This window comes from Micropterus dolomieu, linkage group LG17, assembly GCF_021292245.1.
Source record: "Micropterus dolomieu isolate WLL.071019.BEF.003 ecotype Adirondacks linkage group LG17, ASM2129224v1, whole genome shotgun sequence".
NCBI lineage: Eukaryota > Metazoa > Chordata > Actinopteri > Centrarchiformes > Centrarchidae > Micropterus > Micropterus dolomieu.
The window spans coordinates 18,428,601-18,450,565 of NC_060166.1; the positions used below are offsets into that span (position 1 = coordinate 18,428,601).

The following is a 21,965-nucleotide window of genomic DNA, read 5'->3' on the forward strand; positions in this document are numbered from 1 at the left end:
ATTAACTAATAATAATGATAGAGATGATGATGATGATGATGATGAACAGAGGCAAAAAAAACGTGTTAGGAGAGTGAGGTAGATGTCAATCAATCACAGCATGCATGCTCACAATGCCTTGAGGTCTAATCAGGCAGAATAATTGGAAACACCTGTGTAGGTGGACCATGGCTGTAGGCTACATAAAGTTAATATCTTCAGATGCTGATTAATATTTGTTTACATAAAATGCTGATTAGTCTTATGCAAATATATTCTCCAAAACTCCTCAGTGGGTCTTGAATGTACAACACCAGAAATCTGAAGCCTCCTTAAGTATATTTAAAGGCTTTGAATGTCAACAAACATTTCAAAGGCTCTTGTTTCACTATGTAGTGAGTCCCTGCTGCTTCCTTGTGCATACTGGAAAGCCCATATAAGGCAGAAGATCTGTGCTGGCCCTTGAGATCTGCATCCCGTGATAGACACACCGGAGTGGAGTGCAACATGTGGTTTATAATGAAACCTCTCATCTGTTTGGGAAGAAGGGAGAGGAGCAAGTCCTATCCTGAAGCAGGATTCTGGGTGCAGGAAGAGGAGCTGTGTGTGGTGATAGTTGGGGCGAGGTGTGAAGAAACACTGTGAAAAAGTTGAATTTCCACAACACCACAACTCTCATTTCCACGGATGAATTCGCTCATGGAAGAGCAGGAATAACCTGAGGTATATTGTTTTTTCAGCTCACGCGGAGGAGTGACGTGCCTGCGCTCCGGTTTGACTGACTCGTGTTTGACTGTTGATGTGTCCAAATACCGACTGAGTTCTCTCTCTCTCCATCTCTCTCTTCCTCCCTCCCTTCCTCTCTTCGTTATATCCCCGCTCACCACAGCTCGAGTATCAGTTACCGGGTCCCGACCAATCCCCGCGCGCTGTCTGAGCTCGAGAGGAGACAGCAGCGGAGAGAGAGGGGAGAGAAAGAGAGAGCAGCACACACCCAACCATCTATATATCCAGCGTCTATCCTCCTTCGTCCCCTTTCCCAGCACACAGGCAGCTCCATCTCACCTCTTTTCCTCCCCTCACCCGCCAGGTCCTCCTGACTGCAGCTGTTTGGGTCAACCGGAGAGGCGCGAGGCAGGATGCGCGATGGGACAAGCGTGCGGACACGCGCTCCTCTGCCGTAGCCAACCGCCGTCCTCCGAGATGTAAGTGTGTGCCTTATAACTATGTATACTGGGTCTACTGTGTGTGTTTTTATTTTTTATTTTTTTTTTACCTTGACACTTCTTGGCACGTCTACGCACAAACTGAACGTAGCCAAGGCTATGTAGAGACACATGGCGCCCAGCATTGAGCCAAATACAGTGGTGGTGTAGTAGAGTGAGTCTGACCTGCTGGGTGTCATTAATCCCTCTGACAGTGGCAGTGAAGACCCTATGTGAGTCGCGCAGGTGACCGTCAGTAGCCTGTAAACCGGTGTGGGCAAAGCCCCTGTAGCTTCTTTACGCTGCACTATCACTAAAATGTTCTCATAGTGTGTCTACGCTGATCTACAGAGAGTTTAGTGACCTTATCGTGCCTTTGTATCTTCCTGGGTATAACACTACTATGATAGGCTACTCTTCCTGTAATATCCCTATTGGGACAGATACTACATTTGATAGCCCTCCTAATTCAGTTCAGTCCACCATAATCGTCATGTTAAAATGCTTTTTTAAAGGGCCGACTTTGAGCAAACCACCTCATCCTGATCTGGTGTAGCCTCACTGTCCAGCCAAAATCTTGTATGGTAGGCCCACCACTTTCTAACATGGCACCCTTTTATAAATTATTTATAAGCTATAACTAATAGCTTTATTAATGGTTGAAAAATAATTTAGGCTACTAATGCTTTGTAGAAAAGTTATAAACATCTTTTGGGTTGCCAGGTTGTGGAAAAACGTCTTTGATTTACTTTATAGTAGAGGTTTTCAAAGTGGGAGGCAGGCCTACTAAGGGGGACTAACAGTTTATTGGGAGGCTTAGTGAAAAAGTTTACATTAGTTATTACATTAATTATCAAAAAGAGATAGAATAGTCTAAATTTGTGTGATCTGGTTAAAGAGATAGTTCTGATAAACATTTCCACATTCCCAGATAAATTACAATTTATTACGTATTTGGTGTTGTCTGTGCTGTCAAACAGCCATATCTGTCTGTCTATGTGATCATATATAACGTAATCATGATCCCACTATTTGAGCAAAACTAACCAAGTAGCCTAAACTAAGGGAGGGGTGCCTTCCAAGCTTTGTCTGAGGGGGGGCCCACAGTCTCAGATTTTGAAAACCCCTGCTCTTATAAAATGGGCTACACAGGAACTGGACCAAAATCAATTTATTATCAACATATTATGCATTTATTAAGTACCAACATTTTGGACTGCTTTTTTAAGCATTAAAAAATAAATGGTTTTTACAGTAACTTTCTAGTAACTTACTGGCAACACTGTTGCCAGTAAGTTACTGTAATTCAGATTTACAGTACTATAACCGTTTTTCACTTTTACAGTAGCAAATATGTTACTGTAATTATGTAATTCAGAATACAGTACTGTTGCTGTAAAAAAAACTACAGTTACACTACTGTAATCCCAGTATTTTTTTTTAGATTTATATATTATTTATTCATTCATGCATGCATTATTTTGTAAACCTACACAAGTACTAATGATTTAACCCAGACAGACACAGTAATTATTAAATTTCAAATTCTTTATTTAAACATTTGTCATACTTAATGCACTTTACAAGAAATGTTATTTTCAGAAATTCATTTAAAATAACATAAAAGAAATTAAATTACATGTATAAACCTTACCTCAATTATAAGTGCATTCAATGTTACTGTCAAAACACAATGCAGAAAGTACTGTGCAGAACAAAGTATCTGGACGGAACAGTACAGAACTGTATATACAGAACTGTATATTTACCAACAACAGAAGAACACAAAGAAAATACTCATCTGCTTTTTTACAAATAATCATTAACAAAATTAACATAGGAAATAACAGTAACAATAGATACTGCGATTTTTTTTTGGTACAAAATACTAAACATTGTCTGAATATGAGTGAAATATCCATGTCAAATGACTAACTCTTTAAGTACATATAAAAAGAAATATTCTCAGGGCTGTACCAATCATGTAACTCAATACAAACCACACGCTTTCACCGCTTCACATTTGGTTATCGAAACCGACCTGCAATCCGCTCCTTTTCTGGCAGGAAGTCTGTTGTTCAAAGCTTGTTCAGGGATGGAAGGCTCCCCTGTAGGTAAAGAATTTTGGTCATAAAGTAAGTTTTTACACTGATAGAGTTGATAAAATATATCAATATCACATCTTGCAAAAGATGATACTTGCAAAAGATGACACTGTATGATGATCATACAGTGGAATCAGCTTTCCTCTAAAACTCTAAAATCAATAAAAACAGAATATTGTAGCCTTTGTGAAAGTAGAATTAATTGCAAGGGCAGTTAAGTGTCCCTAATAAACTGGCAACTGTACTGTGTATAGTGTACATATCCTGTTGAAAAAAGTGTCTCACCTAATCCAAGTACTTCCACTCAAACTCTGTTAGCTGGTGGACAAAGGATGACACTCTGTTGTTGATGACTTCATCTTCCTCTTCACTATTTCTCCTGTCCTATGACTCACTCCAGTTTTTGCGGTGCATTTGGTTCCATCACCTGGGTTTATCCTCATGAAGAATCTTTAGGGAAGAGAAAATTTCTTTTACAACAACAAATATTTTCCATTCTTATGTAAAGTTAGTATTTACTGCAAAAATTTGTAATTTTTCTGTGGCTTTTGCCTAGAAACTGAGCCACTGCAACTAATGTAAGGAAAACTACTTACTACGTTAATTTTTACAACTTGAGGATAATGCGATATTTTAATTTGTTTTATATTCTATGGTGTCACACTACAATAAAACATGAACATGTAACATATCGACTTTTATGTTAGTTGTAAGATGAACTGCATATTTAGAATAGGCCTATGTTAGTTATAAACTAACATATGAAATGTACAACAAATGAATGCTAAAAATAGAAATGTGCCTAGCTATCACTCAGTTTACAATAATGCAATTAACCGAACTGACTTACAACTTACAGTTAGTCCTTACATTAGCTAGCCTATTATTGATGTGAGCTAAACATTGCTCTTGACATAATACATTTGATTTTAAAACTCAAAGAGTCTTCTGTAAAATTAAACATCAAGTCTGTTCACTTTGAGTTTGAGTGCACAGACAATAACTATCTTATTTTCAAGTAACATACTTTTGAATAAATTTTTTTTGTTTTGTTTTTACCTTGGGGTTTTCGTCGGTAGCTCTCTTTCTTCACCACAGGTTAACTTCCACTGGTGTTGTCTTAGTTGTGTGTACCTGAGCTTCCACCCTGGCAGTGGTGAATGAAAGATAAAAATACTGATGCATCTGTGCCAAAACGGCAGTTAGGGAAAATACAGTAACATGTATGTTACTGTAACCATATACAGTAGTTTACTGTAATTTTAAAATTTGATACATCAGATTTTTTAATTACAGTAAACCGCTGTATATGGTGTCTGATGACACCTAAAATTCCCATAATGCAATGGAAATTACAGTTATTTACTGGAAAGAGGATATACTGTATTATACTGGGTGTTATGTGGTTAATAACTGTAGAAATTACAGAAATGTCTAACAGTATATAAAGAGTGGCTTATTAGACAGTGATAATTCTTCTTTCAGCAGATTTGGGGATTTTTAAGATTTTTTTTTTAGATCGACTATGCATTTTTCTCCTATGAAACCCCTACAAATGCATAATCACAGAGTTTAAAACAAGGCTGTTTTTTAGAGTTAAATTTCATTCTTAACCATGAGGCATTTTGGTGACACGATTGTTAAAATGCAATAAAGCAGCCCAGTGTTGAAACCCAAAGTGTATGGTGTTTGTTATGTGTTGAGGACCTTTCAGAGAGGTTATCATTAAACTCTGGTCATTGTTATGGCTGTTTTAGTCTTTGTGTATGTTTTGCCACGACGTTTCTCAGCGGCAAAAACTGACCTTTTAAATGTCAGTCTGTGTTTAGCTAACTGTAAGTTAATAAAGTATAGCCCTCCTGATATTGAACTGGGTTTCTTGTGTTTGAAATTAAAGTTTGCCATTTAAACACACAACGTCTGCGCTCAAACTAAGTGACACATGTGCTGCTGATGGAGCTGAGTGATCAAAACGTATGGATGAGACAACAACTGTATGGTGGTGAGAGCTTCCCCTCGGGACATGTCTTTATGCCTATACTGTGTTTTTTTAAAAATACCGTTAGTTCCCTCCCCCTCTCTCAAAGCTGAATAGCATAATTTGTGGGTAATAACACTGTGATGCCTTTATACACTGTTTACCCCAAAACAACTTCCTCATATAAAGTGTCAACCCCTTTTTGTCTCAAAGTTGAAAAAAGTCCTCATCTAATTCTCTTTATCTTCTGCTGCCTTATTGGTTTAACTTCATTGTTCATTCAATGGCTTTTATTCACTTCACCAGTGCTTGTCAGAAAAGGCTTAGCTTCTTACATTGGGCATTTGTTTGGCAGTCTAGGAGAAAATAACTACAGCTGAGTGGAGGAATAATTAGTTTCAGTACCTGGTCTCACCTGCTTCCCTCAAGCTGGAGTCAGTTTGAATTAGACTCAGGTCGTGAAGTGTGATGCTGTCACAAAATACACAAGAGCAGATGTCATGCCTGGACCCATGGGATATGTCCCCTTGTGTGATTGAGCATTGTGATAAAATAAAACCATTTAGGCTCATAAAAAGAGTGAAAGGAACATCCACATTATTTTTAGTTTTCTAGAGTCTTGGTTCCCTGGATTGAAGCTTTAAGAGTCAGTTATTCATCATCAGAGTTATTGACCAATCTCTACAGTTTAAGCAATTGCATACATTTCTGTCTAAGCTGAAATCTCCACTCACACCTTGTTTGTAATATTTGATGCTGTCTTTTATGTTGTGGGGTGTGTGTGTGTGTGTGTGTGTGTGTGTGTGTGTGAGAGTGTGTGTTTTTATACTGCCTTTTTAGGAGGACACGTTCATATTCATGATAAGATATACTTTATTGTCCTCAAAGGGAAATTTGTTTTGGACTCTGTCCATTCTGCAGCTTCACAAAGACAACGCAAAATACAGAAATAAACATCTCTCAACACACATGCTGTTATATACACGTGCTGGTCATATAATTAGAATATCATCAAAAAGTTTATTTATTTCAGTAATTCCATTCAACAAGTGAAACTTATCTTATACTTAACTAACTTATATTATATTCATTCATTACACACAGACTGATATATTTCAAATGTTTATTTCATTTAATTGTGATGATTAAAACTGGCAACTAATGAAAATCCCAAATTCAGTATCTCTGAAAATTAGAATATTACTTAAGACCAATACAAAAAAAGGATTTTTAGAAATGTTGGCCAACTGAAAAGTATGAACATGAAAAGTATGAGCATGTACAGCACTCAATATTTAGTTGGTTTATAAATAGTTAGTTGTCTGTGGCACTGCTCAGGTGTTATGAGAGCCCAGGTTGCTCTGATAGTGGCCTTCAGCTCTTCTGCATTGTTGGGTTTGGCGTATCGCATCTTCCTCTTCACAATACCCCATAGATTTTCAGACAGCTGCGTTGACCTTGGACCTCAGAAAACACAGTGGACCAACACCAGCAGATGACATGGCACCCCAAACCATGACTGACTGTGGAAACTTTACACTGGACTTCAAGCAACGTGGATTCTGTGCCTCTCCTCTCTTCCTCCAGACTCTGGGACCTTGATTTCCAAAGGAAATGCTAAATTTACTTTCATCAGAGAACATAACTTTGGACCACTCAGCAGCAGTCCTTTTTGTCTTTATCCCAGGCGAGACGCTTCTGACTCTGTGTCTTGTTCAAGAGTTGCTTGACACAAGGAATGCGACAGCTGAAACCCATGTCTTGCATACGTCTGTGCGTGGTGGTTCTTGAAGCACTGACTCCAGCTGCAGTCCACTCTTTGTGAATCTCCCCCACATTTTTGAATGGGTTTTGTTTCACAATCCTCTCCAGGGTGCGTTTATCCCTATTGCTTGTACACTCTTTTCTACCACATCTTTTCCTTCCCTTCGCCTCTCTATTAATGTGCTTGGACACAGAACTCTGTGAACAGCCAGCCTCTTTAGCAATGACCTTTTGTGTGTCTTGCCCTCCTTGTGCAAAGTCTCAATGGTCGTCTTTTGGTCGTCTTCCCCATGATTGTGTAGCCTACAGAACTAGACTGAGAGACCATTTAAAGGCCTTTGCAGGTGTTTTGAGTTAATTAGCTGATTAGAGTGTGGCACCAGGTGTCTTCAATATTGAACCTTTTCACAATATTCTAATTTTCCGAGATACTGATTTTGGGGTTTTCAGTAATTGTAAGTTATAATCATCCAAATTAAAAGGAATGAACACTTGAAATATATCAGTCTGTGTGGAATGAATGTATACATTATACAAGTTTCACTTTTTGAATGGAATTACTGAAATAAATCAACTTTTTGATGATATTGTAATTATATGACAAACACCTGTACATTAGACAGGTACCTATATAGTAAGCACATTAACTTCTGCTTCCAATGGCAGTTTTTGATTGAACAACCCTGTCGGCTGCATTCCCCACAAATGCACTTTGTTTATCTGCTGTTTTCATCTTGCATCATTTTAGCAGCCAACAGGCATGGCCCCTGTAATCTGTATTTGCGTATGTGTATTTGTGTGCCAGTGGTTGTGCATGTGAACGGTCTTCAGCCTGAAAAATATTGCAATTTACTGGATTGACGCCAGGAAGTCAGATCCCCAAGCCTCCTGCTAAACACACACACACACACTCAAACATAGAAATGCACAGAAGTACACAGCAGCAGCAGAGTTGTAACCTGACTCCGTGTGTGTGTGTGTGTGTGTGTGTGTGTGTGTGTGTGTGTGTGTGTGTGAGAGAGAAAGAGGGAGAAAGGATGCTGATGTTGCACTGTGTTATCATCAGTAATGGGCTCATCAATACTAAAATATTCAGAGAGCGAGAGAGACGGAGAGAGAAAAGAGACAGCGGGGTAAGAGGGAGATAAAGTGAAAGCAAAGGGAAAGCACAGGAACCATTGTAATAGTGTGTTTGCATGCTTTTGCATTTGTTTGTTTGTTTGTGTATCTACAAAATGGTCACATGTGCTTCAGCAAAACATTGGTAATTTACTGACTTATCACATTTATTGTCTCCGAGTTAAGTTGTATGTAGAGTATTCAGTTAAAGGTACAATAAACATACTCAAAGTTTTGATACATATGTTTACATTTGGAGGATAGCTTTAGGTAATTGATCATTTGTTTGAATGAAAAAGATAATTAACTGTGTTACATTCAAATAAGCATCTGTAGAAATAAATTTTAATTGAGCCATAACAAATGGGAGATGTGCACATTCCTAGCAAAAAAACCCCCTCATTCTCCAGTTGAAGTGCAAATAAGTATGTAATTATTTCTGAAATGCTGAACTGAATTTGGTGCTTGCTCCCATTAATTTTCTGCATAAATAGTGACTGGCAAAGGCTGTATGCCAGGAAAGTCTTCCAGCTGAATCATCAGAATGAAAGATGAGCAAAGAAATCTTTCCATGATTATAAAAAAGCAAAGGTCAGTTTGAGAGGAGAGAGAGGTCAACTATGGCTTACATAGAGAAACTGGAAACTAATTTATGGAGGAAATATCTTGGTGATTAACAGAGTTTCGTGATAGACAGATGGCTTAGCTTGTTGCTAAAATAACTGCTAACTGCTGCTAACTGTGGCTGTCGTTAGCTCAGTTAACCATGCAGCTGACTCCCAACCTATGCTCCTGACCCCTGTGCTCTGAGTTCCCAGTCCAGGTATAGTCAGCTAATAGGACAGCTGGCTAACTGAGCTAACTAGCTAACAGTAGCTACAGTTAGCAGCGGTTAGCAGTTACTTTAGTGGTGTAAAAGTGAATTGCACTCCAAAACTGTAGGGCGCCAAGTTGCAAAAAATACTAATTCTTACATAATATTGCTTTAAATGAATTAAATAACAGTTAAAGTGCTATGTTCTTAATTGCAAAGATAAAGTGTTCTGAATTTGTTACATCTCTGACTTGTGCATCTGGCTATACAAAACTGAAGGAATACATTTTATTTCTCAGAATATAACCTTATTAAAAATTAAACCTACAGTATATAATCAAATCCGTGAGACTCTCTGGATTTGAGCATTGAGGTTATCATTTGAAAGATAACCTCAAATTCAAATATACAGTGAAGAACAGTTCTTTCAGAACTTCCTAACCGTCCTCCACTTACTTCTCTAAAGCTACTGTATACTTGAAAATGTGCATCTTAAACTCAGACTCAGCATTGATACTTGTGGAAGTCACATCCACACATGAACTGCCCTGCCCAAAGTGTCATCCCGTGTCACACACACATCTTAATTTAATGCATTGTTGAGCCAACACATAAACACCAACTTTTGAAGACATTTAAATAGCCAGCATTGTGTACACATTTAGGGCTGATCCAAGCGTTTGTCAGTTTATACAAAGAAAAATGTTTCCCTGCATGGAATGAAATTGAAACAACTTTTACAAAGTGGCACATTACTTAATCATTTACTGTAGTATAAATTGTATCCATCCATTTTCCATACTCGTTTATTCTGTGCAGGGATGCAGGAGGCTAGACCCAATCCCAGCTCACAATAAGCGAGAGGCGGGCTACACCCTGGACAAGTTTATTACAGGATTGACTCATACATCTATGGCTGATTTATCGAAATAGTATGTGTTTGGACTGAGTGTGGAAACCAGAGCACCTGGAGGACACCCATATGTAATTATAAATTTAATGGTAAAATACAGCATCTTCGATCCATCCATCGTCAACCACTTGTCCTGCGTAAAGGGTCGCGGGGATACAGCATCATAGTTTAAAAATTAAAACAACTATAAACTTGATCTAGAATTTACTTTTTTCCCCCAACATGAGATATACTGTGCAACGCAGCTGAAGGAGCTTCAGTTGAAAATACTTTTCTGGGGGTGTCTGATGGAGGTCCATACACCAGGATGTTAGGAACGTCTCTTTTATACTCCAGTGAAACCAATAAGGCAGTGCAAGTAAAGGCATTACATAAAAACATGTCCACACGACTGATCTGGGGACTTTAGTTACATTACTGCACCAAATTGATTCATCTCAAAGCACTCAATAAATGCCAACAAGTATTTTACTCTGCCTGTGTATTTAAGCGAGAGGGGAGGAGATGGATGCATTAATTAGCAATGCCAAAACAAACACGCTGTCTAACATTAATGTTAACACAAACACACACTCTGTTTAACATTAATGTTTAACATTAATGTTAAACAGAGTTTCACAACTGTCACTATATCATATATATATATATATATATATATATATATATCTGGAGTCAAGGACAAACACTCATCAACGGTATGCCCAATCTATAAATCTGTGAGCCAGGATCATTTATCATTTGCAAATGGGACCAAAGCTGGAAATTGGGTAGTTGCATGAGGCACTGGTGCCATTGGAAGTCTTTTACTGGGAAACAGCTGCAGGCATGTGGCATGTGTAGATGAAGTGTGGTTAGATTAGAGAGCTAACTTTCGACCAATCAAGGCAGATTTAGTTCCAGTTTAAGACATTCGGACATAGGTTTCAGGTGGTGGACTGGTTTGCATCACTGAAAGAGAATAATGGTCCATCCTCTGACAAACTGTAGCACAGGGCTGTGGATCTGAAAACAATATTACCTTTTATGAATCACACCTGACATGCCCTGATGCTGTGATTGCATGGTTTATTATGTTTAATTCTAACAAAGTGCAACATTAGTGCATTAATATAATCAAGAGTAAGCTTGATTCTTGACATGAAGTGCCTTGGATCTGCCAATACATCAGAATACTGGACAGAGCAAAAAACAGAGTCCTTCTCCCTTTTTCCTATATAAATTCCTTTATTTGTTCCTCTTATTAGTTAGTTTTTTTTTAAATTATTACTCTATTTCTTTGCATATCAAGTCATTGTACATATGTAAGGAGTGAGTGTGTGCTTTTGCAGTGTTTATCTAGAAACTGTGTAAGTTGTTATGCCATCTCTGCTGTTTCTATTGTGGGTTCTACACAAGAATAGAAAGCCTGGGCAGCTGGTCGCTTGTTATGACTCTTTCTCACACCTTATTAGGACACGTTATTTTAAAGACGGAGGCTTCAGTTACAGTTAGGTTGAGTTTAAGGTTTCTTATAATGCAGGTTTAAGATTAAAGCTGTAGCAGGTTTGGCGTTGAGTTGAGTTTAGAGTAAAGTTTGGAGTAGTATAGTATAGTATAACGGTTTTGGTAAGGATACGGCTCAAGGGAATGAATTTAAGCCAATACAATGTCATCACAAGTGTGTGTGTGTGTGTGTGTGTGTGTGTGTGTGAGCCTGGAGGTGTCACGGGGAAATGAGCCTGACAGCTCCCATGGTTCCTAGCTTTGGCTCCAGCAGCTCCTGTCAGCCTTCTTATCTCTATGGACTGTTGCCACAGACAGGTGTTTCTGTGTGTGTGTGTGTGTGTGTGTGTGTGTGTGTATGCATGAGTACAGTTGCATTGCTGTCTGTAATCCAACGGAGAGCCACAGTTGTGTGTGTGTGTGTGTGTGTGTGTGTGTGTGTTTTTGATGATGTTTTTGTCAGCTGCAACAACCTGTGCGTGTGTGTGTGCTCCCTTGAGAGATGAAGGTGGGAGGTGAGGTAGCTGTGTTTAGGATACAGAGCTTTGGTTTAATTAGAAAACAGTATCAAGAACCTCTGTGTTGATACATGTGAGTTTAGGATAACACAAGAGTGTGTTGCCTTATAAATATTTTGCACTTACAAACATCGTAGTAATAAGAGTACATCCTCCAGTGGCATGCTGTATGTGAAATAAAAGTGCCTATTTGAAGTAACTGCTGAAAAGAAGCATAAAATGACACAAGATGACTTAAGTAAATTATTTATGAATCTCAAATTCACAGACACACAAAAAAAACCCATTTCACACAGCTCAGAAATTCACAAGTTCCAAGTGTAGCAAAGAGAGGTTTCTTCTTCTTCTGCTTTTCATTCATTGAAAAAAAAAAAACAAGAGGGGATGGGACTAAAATTGCACTGTGGTCAGTGAATCCCACGACTCTGTTTAGCTGAACTGATTACATTTTGTCATCAGTGAGTCATTTCTTTTGCTGCTCTGGTAGTTGTTATTATCTTTTCTAATGTTCTTATTGCTGATATTACTGACATGCATCATGCGTTGCTGTTGTAAATCCAGTTATTTCTGTTGCTGTTGTTGGTTTTGCAGATGATTTATGTTGCTCCCACAGTAGCTACAGGTGTGTGTGTTGTTTCTTTGCTGCTATAGATTTACCATTTAGTTAACCAAAGTTATACTGATGCTGTTACAGTAGATATTATTGTGACTGTTATGTTCAGCATTGTTGTGCTCGGTCTCTACAGCAGAGTAGCAGAATGTGTGTCTATGCTCTGTTCCTCTTGCCCTGACTGCAGGGCTTTTTCTTATTGATCGGCTCTATTGATTAACTCACACAGAGATAAAGCCACTGACAGGCTGTAAGTGTCGCATTTGGGACATTCAGAGGTTTTGTGATGCTCGTGTCGAATAAAATGACTCAACAGCATATGAACATAACGAGTGTAGAGACACACACACACACACACACACACACACACACACACACACACACACACACACACACACACACACACACACACACACACAAAAGGATTGTGTTTATGTCTGCAGGCTACTGCTGTTTGCACCCAGTATTTTCACATATACTCCATTAGTACGCAGCAGCTATTTTTATGCTGATTGCCAAATGGAAACATGGTGATGATTATTCTGATCACATGGACGAGAAGCTATTGACTGTTTGTGTAGTCCTCACTGTGTAAATATGGCCCCTGTTGTTGAGCGTTGCATTGGTTTACTCGTTTGGTTTGTCATAATTTCCGACACACTAACTCTCTATTCTCTTCATCACCTTCTTTGTGTGTCATTGTCGACACCTTTCCCATTTATCCTTTTTTCATTTTCTCACCCGACTTTCCACTTCTCCACCCTTGAAATCCCACCTGCCAGACAGAGACAGAGGGAGGGAGAGGCGGCTGAGATGGCTTGATAGATGAAGGGCAGGTGTTTCATCCAAAGAGTAGTCCTGGTTGCCTGGCAACTAATGGTGTCACAGGTTAGCCGATGTATAGGGCTATTATATTATTCAGTCCTAGATGGTAGTGTTATCCTCTTTTAATCTGTCTGTACTGTCATCAATACATTTGTTCATGTGCATGTTTGTGACAGAGCTGTGTCCATGTGTGTCTCTCCTCAAAGGCATTGTGACAAATGTGACAAGGCTGCTGCACATTTTTACTGGAGGAACCAATGACAGCGGAGGGTTTAGCCATCAGCCAAACTAATCCAAACTGTCACACTTTGGAATGCATTAGATGTTTTCACTTAAATGACTTAGACCTACTTTAAAATGTGGAGACATTTGCACAGTGTGTGATTGAAATGTAAACAAAAGGTTAGACTCAACCTAAAAATACTACGCAGAGTGAGAACTGTCACTAAACCTCATCTAATTTCAAGTTCTCCGTGTTTAATGATGCTGTTGTGGTATTTTATATCAGCGATGTTTGTAAACATTGAAGCAGCAAGTTGGGGAAACACACGAAATACAAATGTTACACCCCAAATTTATGTGGTAAAAATACTGTTTGGGTTGTGTTTTTGAACCTTTAGAATAAATTGTGATGATCATGTTTTGAAGAATATGATATAATATGTATTAGAGTAAATACAGTATATTTTATTTCTCTAAGTTTCCATATGCTGACTTACCAATTATAAATTAAATATCTTCTCTCGTAATTTTGTAATCATAACATACCTATATCCCCGACGATTAATAGCCATCTAGACTTGTGGTTGCCTATCCTGCTCCCCATCTCTCTGAGTCCTGCTGCTTTTCATTCTCACCATTTGATATGGATTCATTTTCACCTGGGACACCAGGTGAGATCACAGTTAACAGCTACTCGAATAGAAAATCAGCAGTGCTTCCTAGTGCTTGTTCTACTGCTCGGAGTGGATATGGCAAGTACACTAGAGAGCAGAACCAGTATTGCCAAACACCAGTGTGTAGTCATTTCAGCAATTTCTGTAACTTAATAACACGAGACACTCTTGTCACCAAGTCTTGCCCTGACTGCATTGTGTCTAATTAAAACAGCGCTCAAAGTCAAATTAGATAAACTGTCATCTTGATGTGGACAACAAATGTTTACAGTCACATCCTACAGTATGCAGTTTGCATCAAACTGATTTGAATTTACCGATGACAGTAATTTCGAAGAGCACATCGTGACTTCTTCAGATTCAAGAGATTTTAAATTTACAGCAAATTCTCAAATTTGAGAAGCTGGAACCAGATTATATTTGTGCTTAAAAAATGACCTAACCAACTGCTACTACTACTACTACAGTAATAATACCTTTTGTATGTATTTTTGTTGCCACTTTTCAAAACATTACAAAGCACTTTACTGGGTAACTGGGTACAGCCAGACCAACGAGTCCTCATGCCTAAACGACAGAATAGAATTTGCTCAGAATCACTCTCAAAACAACATGTGACCTTTCCCCACAGTGACATACGTCCATTGGAGAGTAGGGTACCAGCGATAGACTACCGGATCTTCTTCATTACGGTTACAATCATAAACATGTGTTTAACATTGTGAAATGTTCGCAGTTTGGTTAGGTTTAGGCACCAAAACTACTTGGTTATGTATCGGAAAAAATCATGGCATGGGTTAAAATAAGTACGTATACGTAACTTAACTTATGTACATAAATTAAAATAAGTCAACGTTGACTTTTGGATTCACACAATTTACACAAACAGCGTTCTCTTGTGTAATAGTCCTGTGGTTGAACCATCCATCCACACTGGCCTCCTCACTATGCAGACATTGTTATTCTTTATATTACTTCGCCTGACTTTCTCCTTTGCTGTCATCATAATCACTATTACCACAAGAGGTCCCTGCCTAATATCCATCCATCCATCGTCAAACGCTTATCCTGCGTACAGTAAACATGAATATGGGTGTATAGGGGTGACCCCCAATAGTGGAAGTTACGATGCTTCGATGGGCGGAGCCTGATTCAACTGTCAATCTCACAGTCGAAGCTTCGCAGCGAAACAAGGATCATGCCAATTTGGCAATATGGGGGTGCTGAATGTCTGATTTTACATAGAACTACCAGTTTTCTCCCAATAAGTTACTATTCAGCCTATTACAATATACGTTTCAATGTTTAATGCTGTAAATAAACATGTAAAAAGAATAAAACCTTCAATAAATGTTTTTAAAGTGCATAAATAAATCCAAAATTGTAACGCTAACCCTGGGTTGTCAGTGCGCATGTGTAGGCGTAGCGTGTGTGTGTGGTGCTGGAAGAGGAACACTTGCTGAAGAGACGGAGACAGGTTGGAAAAGGAGGCATTTAGGAGTGGTGACAGGGCCCGGTGCAGGGCGTTAAAGTACAGGTTTAGCAGGGAGGTGCGAGAAGCTAAATGACTGTACTCAGAGAGACTAAAGAACCAGTTCTCAGCAAATGACGCCACTTCTCTCTGGAGGGGGTTCAGACAGATCACAAATTGTAAACCCAAAGTCCTCCATTTCAAAAACGATTCTTCTTCCCCCCCTCCTCAGAGCTGGCCAGCTCCACCCCCTCCCCTCCTCTCTCCATCACAGAGAGGGAAGTCAACGGTCTTTTCAGGAGGCAGAAACCCCGCAAAACAGCTGGGCCAGACTCTGTCTCCCCATCCACCCTGAAGCACTGTGCTGATCAGCTGTCTCCGGTGTTCACAGACATTTTTAACACCTCACTGGAGACATGCCATTTACCAGCCTGCTTCAAAGCCTCCACTATCATCCCTGTCCCCAAGAAACCAAGGACCACTGGACTAAACGACTACAGACTACCGTCGCTCTCTCAGCTGAATGTGCCTGACTCCACCTGCAGGTGGATCACTGACTTCCTGACGGACAGGAAGCAGCGCGTGAAGCTGGGAAAACATGTCTCTGACTCCAGGACCATCAGCACCGGTTCCCCTCAAGGCTGCGTTCTTTCCCCCCTTTTCTTCTCCCTGTACACCAACAGCTGCACCTCCAGTCACCAGTCTGTCAAGCTCCTGAAGTTTGCGGACAACACCACCCTCATTGGGCTCATCTCAGGTGGGGATGAGTCCGCCTACAGGTGGGAGAACGACCATCTGGTGACCTGGTGCAGCCACAACAGTCTGGAGCTCAACGCTCTGAAGACCGTGGAGATGGTCGTGGACTTAAGAAAGATCCCAGCCCCACCCTCCCCATCATCCTGTAATGGCGTGGCACGCCATTAACAGCGACACAACCTATTGTAGGTACCGGAGAGGGAATGGGGCGGTGGGGTGTACAGGGCCGGGGACAGTAGATCGCAGAGTGACTGGGCGCAGAGCGGACGGTTGTTCCCTCTGGCTGGATGAAGGCCGACGCTCCTGATTTTACAGTTTATCCATGGTACAGAAATATAGAAATTAATGTCAAAAACGCATCCATCCATCCCTCCATCAACAACCGCTTATCCTGCAACATCGGGCGAAAGGCGGGGTACACCCTGGACCTGGCCAGTCCATCGCAGGGCCAAACATAGACAAACAATCACTCATACTCACATCCACACCTAAGGACAATTTTGGAGACACCAATTAACCTAGCCCGCATGTCTTTGGATGGTGGGAGGAAGCTGGAGAGAACCCACGTGGACCCTGGGAGAACATCCAAACTCCATACAGAAAGGCTGGGGCAACTGGGGTTTGAAACCACGACCTTCTTGCTGTGAGGTGACAGTGCTAACCACTGCACCACCATGTACAGCAGTACACCCCCGAATATAGTAATCAAAACTGAAAGAAAAGTGAATGTACACCGTGTACACCCCCGAATATAGTAATCAAAACTGAAAGAAAAGTGAATGACCTTTTCAAGGTCGGAAGAAACTAATTATTTTTTGTGATTTAATTGATGAAGGAGACATGAGGGAAATTAAACCCACATTCATAGAAATGTGCTTGACTTAGGCATCCAATAATCGTCAAGAGCTAATAAAATAGCCCACAGATATGATGAAACCCCTAAAACATAAACAATTTATGGAACATTAACATATTATTAGATAAACATGATAGAAATGGTTATAGAGGCTAGAGGTGCTCCGATCAGGATTTTTCTTGCTGTGAGGTGACAGTGGGCATCGGCCGATACTGATCACCGTTCACCGGGTCTATTTGGAGCCTTTTATTTATCATGTAGCATTATACAGTATACTGTATATTTATTTAATTGGTCCTAAAAACAATGTATTAAGTGTTAAAGTTAACAGATGATAAAGTATAATGAAATGACAACTGTTTATTTTATTGCCAGGAAACATGGGCAACAAATTCTGCTCAATCTGTGTTAGAGACTTAAACCATAGCAGCCTTTGCCTGGTTACTGTGAACATCTTATAGCTTAACAAATATAGCTTTACTGAGGAATAAACTACAAAAACAGAAAAAACAGCATCTTTATAAATTTACTACAACCATAAAAACTGCAACAAAAAAGGCTGTAGCCAAAATATTTAGGAGATAAAGGAGCACAGGCATCATGAGTCGATGATAAACTCTGAAGTAGCTGCTTTTTGTTCTGGAAAGTTCAGGCAGGTTCTGTGGGCTTTAGTGGAGAGAGGAGCAGAGAGAGGGAGAAGGGCTACAGAGAGGAGTCATAACTGCCTTCAATGAGATTTGAAAATAGGGAAAATTTAAATAAATAAAAATAGGCTACAATGTAAATTCCATATTATACAGTCAATTGTTAATATTACATAGGCTACTATATTCATTATAATTTCATATGGTTTGCCATTAGTAGGCTATAGGCCTTATATCATTTCAGTGGATTATTTTCATTTTTAATCCTTGTGCAGGAAGCACAGTCTACATATTTTACATGCTGCCACCGACTTTACCAGAGGGAGAGTAGCAAACAAGGTTTTTATTTGATTTCATAAAGGTTGAAAACACGGGAGATTTACGGGGAAACATTTAACGGGTAGATACCGGGTGAGAACGGAAAAATACGGGAGAATCTCGGGGAAAACGGTAGGGTTGACATGAGAGGAGTAGAGAGAGGAATGGGGTAATGTGAGGCTATATCCACACTGCCACGTTTTAAAAACATTTTTGTAACGAATCATTTTTAAACGATCTTCTCCGTCCACAGCAGCATTTCAGCTGCGTATCAGAGTTGATCTCTGTCTATATTAGAAGGACTGAAAACACACATCTAGTGGCCGTTCAGGTAGCCACACTGGGCATGCGCGTGCCTGTGTAAACATGAAGCAGATGGTTTACTCCGCAGCAGCAGACGATTTAGCGAAAGTAATACAGACCAAGAACCACACCAGGCTTTTTGCATTGACCGACAACGAAGTGGAAATGTTACTGAAGTAACACGTGAGTACGAGAGACGGCGGCTGGAAAACAGACTGGGAGTTGTCACAAAGTAAATACAGCAACAGCACAGTAGGCTAGGCTAACTGTTTAGTGTTATTTACACAGTACTTTTAATATTCGTATTTTAATAAAAATACCAAAACTAAAACTCTGTAAAGCATCATGTTTTTGCTTTGCATGACTGATAAGACCGACTCACAAAGCCAAATGTGAGTGTGTGTCATCGTTTTATAAAGTCCTCTGTTTTGTCCATCGGGTCAGCAGCGTTTTCAAACAAACATCTTCTGCTTCTGATTCACCGTTTTAATCTGTACGGGAGGCGGAAACGTAGCAAAAGGTCTTCGTTTTTGTAACGAAAACAGAGAGAGAGAGAGGCAGTCAGCTGATTGAGTGGCGCCGCTCTTTGCATCAAGAAACTCACACTGAAGGATCAGTCTCTGCCTGATGCACTGTGTCTGTTAAACTCCAGCTGCGACAGTTTCACACGATCGCTCCTGCCTGTTGCTCCACTTGTCTGATTGCTGGTTAACTCGAATTGTAAATGATTATGTGGGCGTGTTAATCCCTTGTCTGAGAAGGACTTTGGTGCTAGCTAGCTTTGAAAACCGCTCACACAGCGTATTGAAACATTTTAGCTGCCGCTGAAAATTTGTCTGGCGAGTTTTGCATCATCTGATCGGCTTTTCTTATCGGCCTTTTAGCGACCACCGATCAAACTTGTTAAAGCCATTATCGGCCGATTATGATCGGTGACCGATCGATCGGAGCACCCTTAGTGTATGTGTGTGTGTGTGTGTGTGTGTGTGTCCCTGAGAAAGTACTTTTATTAATTTAGAAGTATAAAAAAAGAATCGGGTAGTTTGTGTTTCTTCTTCTTGTTTATTGTACATTTTAGTCCTGCACTGCTACAGACAACAGTGTTAATAATTAGTTTCAGTAATTTCCTTGGTACTTGTTGGGTTTTTAGAGTGGTCCCATTATTATTAAACATGTATAAACCAACATGAGAAGAGGAATAGGGGAAACTGTTTATTGGATGAATGATAATGAACAAGTGCCTGTATTACAGTACTTGCAAATTGGTTTTACAGGGAAAGAAAGAAAATCTGTCAGTTATCAGAAAGTGCAATAAAATGTGAATGCTAAAACCAGCAGCCCAAAACACCAAAATTCACTGAAAATTATATCAAAGCAATAGTGGAATGACTTTTCCATTTTTATGAAAGAGATAAAAAAAGACAGAACAGACAGTGAAAACAACAACATTTCTGCTGTCAGTCATCTGGACAGTTTTCAGGTGATGTACTGGTGTCCAGGAAAGACATAATTATGTCAAGACGTTCCATTCGAAACTGGAAATGGGGGAGAAAAAGATGAAATTTGGTAACAATCTCATGCCAGACTGGGCCTTAAACAAAACAGCAGCTTACCTTGGCAGATGTAAGGCAGCTTTTCATGACAGTTTGCATCCAGCCATGTGAAATTTGACCCATTCACCGAGATGATCTTTCCACAGTGGTTGTTGAAGGCGTCCACAGGTGCACTGCTGTTCCATGGTGGTGTTCCAGTCTTATTAGCTTTTAAACCTGAAGTCCACTTCCAGGGGGGGTTTTGGCCAAAGATGGACCGCTCCAGGCCGATCCACGACCCATTCTGCATACTGGCTGTGTTATTTAGCAGGAGCAAGTTCACTGCGTCCTGCACTGTCTGGTTGGTGATTTGAACCAGGATGGAGTTCTGGTTGAGGCAGTCCTCCAGAGCATCGATCCAGCTTTTAGGTTTTGGGTTGAACTGGAGACCTGCATCTTGTAGAAAAAAAGTTGACACTGAAAGTAATGCATACCAGCATCTAGCATTATTATTTTTTTTCACTTTATTTTTTCCTTTGTTATAAAATCATGGACAAGGCCTTTTAAGAGTTGGATTTCCTTATATCTTCTCCCGATTTCTCGCATATTTCAAATTATATTTATTTGTGGCAACATTATAGGGTAAATAAAAAAAAACAGCAAAATAAAGAAAATGTATTTTAAACATGAATTGAAATCACTTGCCATTTATGTCACTGCAGTTCTTCCTAACAAGGTACCATGAGACATTGTCTTTATGACAGTTTATCTCCATTTGATCTCCTGATGACCTCAGGGAACATTTTCCATTGCTGTGGGGGGAACAAAATCTTTTTAATCAGATAAAGTAGTGCTACTAAGTGTAACCATAAATAAGCTGACACAAACATGCTGGCCCATTATGTTTTCTATGGCCACTTGTGGACACAACAGATATTTACTCTGTATGAATTGTGAAGTATTGGCAGGTGGGATCTCCAGTCCCACAGTTTCTCATACAGTCAGCTGCAGTAGGACAACAGTTTGTACAATCTGATAAATGAAAACATGAAAGAATTCAAAAAAATAGTTAGAGTAAGAGTGCAGACAGATTTCAAAAACTTCCTCATTTATTAATTTCCTCTCTGTGTACTTGCTATATCAATAACTGTAATGTCAGTAAGTGATGCTTACATGTTGGCTGTCTGCACACTAGAGACGAATATATTTTAAACATGAAATAATAATTCCCTCAGCAAGTACAATAAATCTAATTCAGCTCCTCTCCCATAAACTTCATCTAAAGCAAAAGCAGGTACTTGGAAATTGAAAGCATGTGAAGTTAAAAACTGAGGCACTCATCTACTTCTCCAGATAATAAATGTTGTGATTCGTTTTTGGGGATAACACAGCATTTGAAATGATTAAAGTGCTTACCTTTTGATACCTTCAGACATAGAAAGAAAACAGGCTTGGCTTTATATAAGTTACTAATGCAGAGGTTGGTCCCGCTGGCCAAAGGCTCGCAGTCATTTCTGCAACAACATTTTATGGTCCGTTGTGATAGGCATTTGAAAGGGACACTGATTCCCTCTTGTAGCTGTATACATGGCTTTTTTACTGAAACTGTAGGCAGCTGGATTGTTGCTACAACATTGGAAAAAACGTAACAGAGGATCAGTCTTTGACATTTTTATTTTGTTTAAATTTGAAAATATTGTTTTGTAAAAACCTGAATTTATCAGAAAGAAAGCTAAACCATAAACTAGTGTGAAGAACAAGATATAAATCTATCTGAAAATAATGACCAAAATATAAATTATCTCTCTGTTTATATATTTAAAACAACACTGCAGTGATATGAACAGTGATTACACATGAAGAGAAATATTTATCTT

General features: G+C 39.5%; 2 protein-coding genes across 4 annotated transcripts in view; one reads left to right on the forward strand and one right to left on the reverse strand.

Moving 5' to 3' along the window:
• Window positions 1-216: 216 nt before the first annotated feature.
• Window positions 217-21,965, forward strand: part of LOC123985743 (cGMP-dependent 3',5'-cyclic phosphodiesterase) — a 177,474-nt gene continuing 155,725 nt past the window's right edge. For 2 of the 3 annotated variants that reach the window (XM_046073582.1, XM_046073581.1), the window contains exons 1-2: window positions 217-702; window positions 869-1,184. Coding sequence is in view for 1 of the 3 variants with exons in the window: in XM_046073581.1 (XP_045929537.1) it covers window positions 1,126-1,184 (59 nt within the window). In the remaining 2 variants the exon portion in view is untranslated. Of the gene's footprint in view, window positions 703-868; window positions 1,185-21,965 lie in introns of those variants that run through there. The other variant, XM_046073584.1, reaches the window with a different exon arrangement.
• Window positions 19,700-20,651, reverse strand: LOC123985744 (regenerating islet-derived protein 3-gamma-like). Its single transcript, XM_046073585.1, has 2 exons — window positions 20,170-20,651; window positions 19,700-20,091 (listed from the first exon to the last, which is right to left on the reverse strand). Exons 1-2 carry the CDS (start codon window positions 20,396-20,398, stop codon window positions 20,072-20,074), a joined length of 249 nt encoding a protein of 82 aa, XP_045929541.1. The 5' UTR covers window positions 20,399-20,651; the 3' UTR covers window positions 19,700-20,071.